Source organism: Gossypium raimondii, chromosome 11 (assembly GCF_025698545.1).
Source record: "Gossypium raimondii isolate GPD5lz chromosome 11, ASM2569854v1, whole genome shotgun sequence".
In the NCBI taxonomy this organism is placed as follows: Eukaryota; Viridiplantae; Streptophyta; class Magnoliopsida; order Malvales; family Malvaceae; genus Gossypium; species Gossypium raimondii.
In genome coordinates, this window is record NC_068575.1 from 52,935,856 (window position 1) to 52,945,367 (window position 9,512).

Below are 9,512 nucleotides of genomic sequence, written 5' to 3' on the forward strand. Positions count from 1 at the left end.
ACCAAACTCAAGCCCTAGTGCCTCGAAAATGAAATGAAATAAATAGTAATTGTTATAATTATTTCGGAAAATAAAAAATATATTGTAGCACCAAGCTCAAGCCCTAGTGCCTCGAAAATATAATGAAATAAATTGTAATTATTATAACTATTCGAAAAATAAAAACTTATTGCAACATCGACTCAAGCCAAATGTCCCGAAAATGAAATGAAGGAAATTATAATTATTATAATTATTTCAGAAATAAGAAAAATTATTGCAACAACATATTCAAGTCCAAGTGCCATGAAAATGAAATTATATAAATTGTAATTTTATAATTATTCGAAAAATTAAAAAAATTTATTGCAACACCAGATCAAACCCAAATGCCTGAAAAAGGAAATGAAAATAAAAATACATGGTAATTATTTTAATTATTTCAGAAAATAAAATTATTATTGTTGCACTAGACTCAATCCCAAGTACCCGAAAATTAATAGAAATTAATATTATTTATTATAATTATTCTGAAATTTTTAAAATTATTATTGCAACAGCAGACTCAAGTCTAAGTTCCCAAAAATGAAACAAAATAAATAGTGTTGATTATAATTATTCCAAAAATTTAAAAAAAATATTGTAGCACAAGACTCAAACCCAAATGTCTCAAAAATAAAATAAAATAAATAATGATTGTTATAATAATTCTAAAAAATTAAAATATATATGTTATTTCAACGTCCAAGTGGCCCTAAAATGAAATATAATAAATAGTGTTGATTATAATTATTCGTAAAATTAAAAATATTATTGCGAAACCATACTTAAGTTCAAGTGTCTCAAAATGAAATTAAATTAATAATTATTCTTATAATTAATCTAGAAAATTTTAAAAATATGATTTCAGTACAAACCTCAAGCTTAAGTGCTCCAAAATGAAATGAAATAAATTGTAATTATTATAATTATTCAATAAAATAAAAAATTATTTGTGCACTAAATTCAAGCTCAAGTGCCTCAAAATGAAATGAAATACATAGTAATTATTATAATTATTCAATAAAATAAAATAAAATAAAAATATTATTATTGCACTAGACTCAATTCCAAATACCCGAAAATGAATAGAAATAAAGAGTAATTATTATCATTATATTGAAAAATAGAAAAATTTATTGCAGCATCAAACTTAAGCTTAAGTGCCCAAAATGAAATGAAATAAATTATAATTATTATAATTATTCCGTAAAATAAAAAATTTATTTCAGCACCAGTCTTGAATTCAAGTACCCCAAAAATAAAATGAAATAAGAAAAATATTATTGCAACATTAAATTGAAGGTCAACTGCCCCGAAAATAAAATAATACTAAAAAAATAACGAAGTAGATTTTCAGGAATCATTATCTGTGTCAATTTAAACCAAACATTGGTGTCTAAGGTCTTGATTGATAAATCAATTAATATATCTTGATTTTATTATTAAGCAAACAATTAATTATTTTTACTTAGGGTCTGTTTGATTGACGGAATTGATTTTCCGGAAAATCATTTCCAGCTTTTCCAGCATTTGATTGGCGGAAAACATTTTCCATTTGGAAAATGAACTCCAAAACAAGGGAAAATGTCTTACCCTTTCAATTTCCGTAAGACATTTTCCGTGCTCTCCTCTCTATTGCCTCCTTCATTCCTTCCTTCATTTCTGGTAGAAAACTACTTTTGTTTATCGATCTTCCAGTAACTTTTTTTTTAATTATTCAATACTTGTTTTTTTAACACAATTACAAATAATTTATTTGATATTAGTTTTTTTCAATTTATAACGATTAATATTATAGCTTAATAATTGAGTATTATTATAAATAAATCATTGCAATATATGTAAAATAACTTTTTGAAAATATTTTCGAAAATCTGCCAAACAGCAGAAAATATTTTCTAGTAAATCATTTTACAGAAAAGTAAAACATTTTCCAAAAATCATTTTACGGAAAACATTTTACTGGCAATCAAACAGACCCTTATTTTTATAGCATTGACATTGAACACATGATTAAACTAAAATTCTTTTTTTTATATGGTTAAAATATTACATATATTTTTGTATATTTAAAATTTAATCTCTTTTTATCTTTTAAATTTAAAATTTTAGAAGATGTTAACGTAAAAGAAAATCTAAAGAATATCAAAATGGGAAGAGAAGTTTTTGTGAATGGGCCCAACAATTAAGTGAGTAGTGTGAATAAGAGAGAGAATAATTAAAGAAAGAAAAAAAATATACCAGCGTGGGCGAAAGTATCCCAAATGCTACGAGTGCTACCATCTTGGCTTGCTGCTCCCTCCACCTTTCATATCTTCACATTACAACATAATCACTAGTATTGAAATTTTAGTGACCAAACAGATTGAAGAGGGAGACCTGATGAGCCCTGGTGCCAGAACCAAACACGAAGCCAGCAGGGAGTCGTCTCTGTTGTATTGATCCCCGCATACCGACTGCCAGATTTACGACCACCAACAACCACATCCGATTCACCATCCTATTTACTTACTGCTTTTTTTCTCTTACCGCCTACCACTTCACTGCTAACAGACCATAGTCTTATATTAACACAGGATTTTAAATCATAGCCACGTGAATTGTTCATTCTCTCTCTCTTTTTTTATTGAGAATATTAAATTTAACCTAAAATATTTATATTTTATCAATTTAATTTATATCTTTTTAGTTAAATTGGTCTTTTAACTTTTTTAAAAAGCCAACGCTTTTTTACTACAATGCTGAAAAACAAATATTATTTTTTAATAATATTAGGGTGACAACCGCTATTCATATGTAAACAAATAATTTTAAAATTATAAAAAATTCAAATATATATATATAAATTTCATAAAATTCAAAAATAGTTAACATTAAATACATATAAATGTCATGTTTAAGTACTTAATATTTTTAATTAATATTTCTATTAAAAATAATCTCTTTTAAAATGTTGATCATCAAATTTAATTATTTTAAAATGTTAAAAGACCAAATTTAATTCAAAGGAATAAAAATCAATTTAACAAAAATTTAAACATAAAAATCTAAATTCAACATTACGCCTTTCTTATTTTAATTAAAAAATTCATTTAGAAACTTATCTCCGAGAAAACTAATAATATATAAAAACTTTTTACTGGAACAAAAACATCATTCTTAAAAGGCTTAAGAATCTTAGTTTTCAAATTTTGACCTTTTCTCGTAAAATAAAATGTCAATTAAAAACACCAACTCTTACTAATATTTTTTGTAATATAACTTCCATTTTTTTCCCGACGATCACCGGCAATTCGAATTCAATCTATTGTAATTTGTATAAAAACGGACTGAGATCTGTCACAATTTGATTGATTAATTGGCTTCCCTCGAAAGATTAGAGACCCGAGAGAAGAGGGAGATAGAAACAAAATGAACTAAATAGGTCTCGTCTTTAACCACCTAAAGTTGGTTAATAGCCGCCAATTGGGGACCTTGTATTTAATATAATATTAGGGGTGTGCATAATTCGGGTAAAACCGAAAAAATTCGGTTAATCGACCGAATTCGGCTAATCGGTCGATTAACCAAATTTTTTCGGTCGAGGGTCGATTAATTTTTTTATGATTTTTCAGTTAACGGTTAATTCGGTTCGAAACCGGTCGATTAACCAAAAATTTTCGGTTAACCGAAAAAATTAATAAATAAAATTATCCAACCCAACCCAAACTCAATTACCCAACCCAATAAAACTAAAACTAAAGTTTACCCAATTACCCAATCCAATAAAACTAAAACTAAAACTAAAAGACAACCCAATTTACTAAAGTCTAAAACCCAATTTACTTTAATAATTTATAAATTTTTTAAATTTTAAAAATAAAAAATAAAAAAAATTCGGATAATTCGGATATTTTTCGATAATTCAGTTAATTCGGTTAATTCGAGTAATTTTTAACCAAAAATAAAAAATACATAATTTTCGGTTACATTTTTTTTAAAAAAATCGGTTCGATTAATGTTTAAAATTTTTGGAAGGTCAGTTAATTCGGTTATAATAATTTCGGGTCGGTTAACCGGTCGGTTAACCGAATGAACACCCCTATATAATATCATACTCAAGCTAACTGCTTCCTTTTGCATCCCAACAATCAAATCATGTTCAAAAGTATCGCAAAACCAGGTATGTAACAGTCTAGTTAAAATAACACACCCAACGTCCGATGTTCTGAATATAGCAATGAAGATCAAATCCAGCATAGTTGATACAACTCTAATAAGTTACGCACTACTCCATGCTAATTTTTATCCAAACATAAAAGCTTCATAGGCATCTTCAGCTCCTGATACACCCCGCAATAGCATCTTACCTGAAACGAATATTGGCATCAGTTTCCACTGAAATTTCGAATATTTTGGAGATAAAATGGATGAAAATTTTGTTGCAAATACCAAGTATTGACTATATACCAGTGAAAAGACAACAGAGGAGCTTCAGATCAAGACCCGGATACACTCTTGCTCCTGCTCCTGCTCCTGCTCCCACTTGGACTCCTGCTAACACTGCGTCTTTTGGGACTCTTGCTCCTTCCTTTTTGACGCTGCACGCAATATCCAGCAAATTTAACATAAGAATTAATAACAGGGAATAGCAACCATATAGATTAAGCTGGACAAACAAACTGTAAGGCAGGTAAAAACAAATTCAATTTTGAAAACCTTAACTAGACAAGCGATGAAACCACTTACAGAAGGCAAAGGAGACCTGGACCTTGAAGGAGATCTGCAAAAGTTCCAGAGAAAGAACCCAAGTTTAAAAATCAACACGTTCCTTTTAACAACTTTCATGTCCAAGAGCCTTGATGCCCCTTCCACATCAGAATCACCATATTCCAAACGCATAAAAGAAAAAGAAAAAAAAAACAAAGCATAAACCTTTAGCGGTAATGGGAAATAAAGAATAGGACCAGCTCACAAACCTGCCTAAGGAAAGAAACCTAGTCTAACAAAATGAAATTCTTAAAAGAATAGCTTCACACATTTCAACACCAGCGTATAGAGAATGAGCATGCTCCCCTATTATTGCAATTCCCAGGTAATCCACATAGCATGTCCTATTAGCTTGGCAAAATCTGGAGCTGATATTGACAGTGAAATAATGATGGTGACTTGCAAATCCCAGAGCATTTACTTCACTAAAATCCAGCTCTACTATTGCAATTCCTTGTAAAGAATTCCAGCTCTATTATTGCAGTCCATTGTCTCCTTTGTTCCCAATCTAGCACCCATGGACATTTATGATGCTATGTACATTAGACAAGGGACAATGAAGGTTTTAAAGTTGCCCATCTAAAAAACAGCATACCTCTGCAACCAAACGATTGCATGCAATTGAACCATATTCCCACAAGATCCCAATATCCAATCCCCAGTTTGCTGCATATATCCATATCTAAAAAGAAAACAAGGCAATTTTCATGACAACAGAAAAAAAGTGGATGAAGTTCAAATGTGGGATACAGTCCGGACCCAATTTCTCATATAGCCCGTCTTCTGGATGAGGAAAGCATGCAACTCAACAGCACAAGTTCATTTTGACAGCCACAAGAGAGAAGTTTAGTCCAAAAGTACTAATTACTAATCATTGATACCCCGAGAAAATCCATGAATGAAGAGCACAAACATCTCCAATATATTCCCTTAATTCATAGAATAAACTAAGTGTGGCAGAAACAAAACTAATTAGCTTTCAATAGCAATTCGGAAGTTTTAGGATTTAAAATAGGGTCAATCACTTCAGACCGCGTGATTTGCTACATCTAGATTTAAAAAGAAAATTCTGTATCTGCTGGGGAAGTGAGGAGAAAAGATCAGCAGTAAACAAAATTTAGAAACAAGCAATGGCAATAATAATATATAAGAGGTAATTCCATCAAAATTAGCAACCATATATTCATTTATCAAAAATAAATTAGTTCAGCTCCAGAAAAACTGCACTAGTTGCATGCATTTTTCAATTTCAGAATTCAAAATGGCCATAACTAACAATTGACAAATCCTGCTCTTGTCTAAGTTGAGGAATCATTTTAACGGGCAAATCTTCAAATGTAGCCAAAAATCAACTGCAAGGTCAACAAGTTTGATCCATTTCCCATGACCACAAGCATATAATATAGGAAATTTTCTGTAAAACCAATTGCCAGCAACTAACAATAATGAGTAGCATTATCCTATTTACAACAAAGACACTCAATGTGAAGGGAGAAGCAAGTGCACCTTGACAAAGAGCGAGACCTTGATGCAGAGCGGGAACGAGGAGACCTTGATCTAGACTTTTCAGGTGACTTGCGCGAAGGCTTTGCCTTTGGAGACTTGCTGCTTCACACATGCAAGGTTAATATGCAATGCTTAAGCCTTAAATAAATTTTCATAATGCAAAAGAATCAAGAAAAACCTGCGGCTCTTGCTTCGGCTATAGCTCCGACCACGGCTTCTGCTTCGGCTTCTACTTCGGCTTCGGCTTCTGCTTCTTGAGAGAGATCGGCCACGACTAGGGCTTCGAGAGGAATCCCGCCTAGAATCATATTCCTTAACCTAAAGGCAGCAAGTCTAGTAAGCAAAATGAAATGTAACAAAAGCAAAAGGAGGAATAACATTAAAAAAAAGCATGTCAAGTAAGCTATGTTGAGATCATATACCCGAACATATGCCCGAGAAAATGCATTACGAAACTCAGAGTCATCCAGTTTCTTAATCTGCAAGAAAGGACCATGAGTTTTTGTACATGGTACACAATGACAGTAGCTAAGTTAAACAAGGTCTTTAAAAAGAGTTGGAAGGAAAAAGGTAACTTACAGCATACTTCATATCATCATAGTTGGTGTAGTCCACAATCCCTGTAGTCCCTGAAAAACAAAAGACACAATCATGTCAGTAAATCTACAGTTATATAGTCTCCACCAAATCAATTCAATTTAAAAAATACGAATTTTAACTGATATTTTATATAATAGCTAAAGGATAAGTCAACATCAAACATGTCTTACCACTACCATCACGGAAAACTTGGGAAAAACAAACATCTCCTGCTCGACGCATGTGATCCTAAGAAAAAATAATTCCCATGGCAAAGATTTTTTGTTAGTTCTATTTTTCATGTTATTGGTTTATTTCAGTGTGACAAAAGTACAAAAAACAACTTTTACCTTGAGGTCCTGCCATGAAGCAGAAGATGGCAATCCAGTAACTAGCACTGCACATCATAGCAATCCAGATAAACCATAAGCAGTCTACTTGTTTGTAACAAAGGATTATAAAGAGCATCAGATAGATTTAAACCGCGATATTCAGAACGCCTGGATGGTCCACGTCCACGCCCACTACTATAACTGCTGTGACGATCTATGGATGAGCGCCCACGACCACCATGAGCAAGTTCAACCTGTAAATGAGAAAAACACTTCAGAAGATAGCCTAGAATGCCAAGTTGATTACAAAATCAATAGATGCTAATAAAACCTAAACATGCAAGAAAAAGCAACTAACCCGTAAACGATGCCCTCCAAAGTCATATCCATCACGACCACGAATGGCATCTTCAGCATCTCGAGCTTCTTCAAACTAAGAAAATTTTGAAGTCAACAAGAAATAAAACCTAAAAACAGTAATATCCCCCCTCACAAAAAATAAATAAATAGTTGGACAGCAAAATAAAAGCCAGCACGTTTGAACTCACCTCAACAAATGCATAACCTGGAGGCCTTGGTGGAATCTTCAAGTCAATTTGAGCTATAGGACCATACTGCAACAAAACGAGCAAAAAGTAGAGTACAAGCTGAGAGACAATCCAAAGTCTAAGAAAAGCATACCAAGAGTCGGTGAAACCCATATCAAGTAGACCAAACCGTGGTTCACAGCATAAATTTAATTAGAGTCAACCTTAATCTCACAGGCATAGTCATATAAGAATATATATACATACCATAAACAAAGTACGGGTACAACCACATTTAGGCTTTCTGTGGATCTGGGAAACCAAGGATTAAAGGTGAATTTTGTACAATAGCATCTTTTTCTCTCATCGATTTTCTCTATCTGTATACTTGTTTTAGCAATCTTTACTCTATAATTTCAATTCTTAACATTCGATATGCCAGAAAGATTTAACCCTAATCACGGAATTCAAAGCATAAATTCGCTTATATTTGTGAGTTCAAAGTTCCACGCAAAAAACTTGTTTGCCCCAAACCTACTACCAATTTAGTACTTAACGAGAAACAGAAAAACTAACGTGTCTTGCAATGACGAGTTCAAGGTGAAATTGCAAAGAAAAAACAAATACAGAAAAAGAAAAGCTGAAAGGTTATTGACCTTATAAAACAAATCTTCCACTTCCCTCTCGCGAACATCACCGGGAAGATTTCCAACGTAAAGAGTCCTGCTGGAACGGCTACTCATCTTTTCACTTTCCTAATAAATACAGAAGACAAAAATAAATCTAGAGAGTTCAATTAGCATTTAAATAAGAAAGGGGCTGATGTATTTATTTAGGAAATAAATTCATGAATTAGGGTTTTTACCTGCGTGAAGACAGATTGTTCCGAGACGGAGATTTTCGAAGAGAACCTTTTTTAGGGTTTCGAATTTTAGAGAGGGGATAGAGGACCGAGCAAGATAGGCGAAAAAAACAATAAAACTATGTAGGAGATGTTAGGGTGTGGCCGATTATATGGAAATCTTGTTGCACGCTGTGGATATTATTTCAATCAAGAGGGTTAGGTTTAGGCTGTGAAATACTGTGGTTTGACCTTTGACCTGTCCAGCTGTATAACTCAGGCATCCCGCGGGGCCCCTTTTATTTCGTGAGGAGAAATACAGACGTAACTGCCTCGGGTTCGCTGAACTGATTATGTCACGCAAGGACCCGTTAGATAAAGAATCACCCTTTTTTTCATTTTATTTTGGGTAAAAGCATCATAAAAGTCTCTGTACTATATCCAAAGTTACATTTTGGTTTTTTACTGAAAAAATAGACAAAATGGTCTATGTAGGTTAAATGAAAAAGCAAAAACTTAAAATTATGTTGTTTAATGCTTATTTTGATCTTTTATATATAATATATAATAATTAATTCAGTTTTAATCTTTACACATTTATTCAATTTGATCTTATTCTTTTATTTGGAACATAAAATAATTTTTGATTTTGATTTTTTTTAATTATTAGTTGATTTGGTATACTAGCTAAAATAGTTCCACCCAGATAATAAAAGGTTGAGAGGCAATTGTCTTAGAAAATGCTCCTAAAATACATTATATATTAAGAGTGTTCAAAAATACATTCTCTTTATTTTTGCAAATAAAATTCAAAGATTTTAAAATTCTGATTATAATGAATATAGTTTGTAATGAATCAAAGATAGAACAAATGGAAATTATGTTGAGGTTCATTAATAAAGAAGGTTCGACACAATATCAACTTGTTGATTTAGTAAAGGAGACTGTGTTATTGGC

The 9,512-nt window shown here is 31.8% G+C and overlaps 1 protein-coding gene across 5 annotated transcripts; it reads right to left on the bottom strand.

Annotated features, from left to right (window-relative positions):
- Positions 1–4,107: 4,107 nt before the first annotated feature.
- On the bottom strand, positions 4,108–8,741 carry LOC105803018 (serine/arginine-rich-splicing factor SR34). Of its 5 annotated transcripts, none has more exons than XM_052623807.1 (15): positions 8,580–8,741; positions 8,371–8,469; positions 7,736–7,801; positions 7,546–7,620; positions 7,339–7,441; positions 7,206–7,252; positions 7,047–7,104; positions 6,856–6,905; positions 6,699–6,755; positions 6,455–6,594; positions 6,277–6,375; positions 5,366–5,452; positions 4,750–4,783; positions 4,471–4,601; positions 4,108–4,370 (listed from the first exon to the last, which is right to left on the bottom strand). In XM_052623807.1, the coding sequence occupies exons 2-14, from the start codon at positions 8,455–8,457 to the stop codon at positions 4,500–4,502; spliced, it is 1,005 nt and encodes a 334-aa protein (XP_052479767.1). In that variant the 5' UTR covers positions 8,458–8,469; positions 8,580–8,741; the 3' UTR covers positions 4,108–4,370; positions 4,471–4,499. The 5 variants fall into 5 exon arrangements, 3 of the variants coding, with proteins under 3 accessions (XP_052479767.1, XP_052479768.1, XP_012490407.1); XM_052623808.1 differs by having other exon boundaries at positions 8,371–8,497; positions 8,580–8,729; XM_012634953.2 differs by lacking the exon at positions 5,366–5,452 and having other exon boundaries at positions 8,580–8,740.
- Between the last annotated feature and the right edge of the window lie 771 nt (positions 8,742–9,512).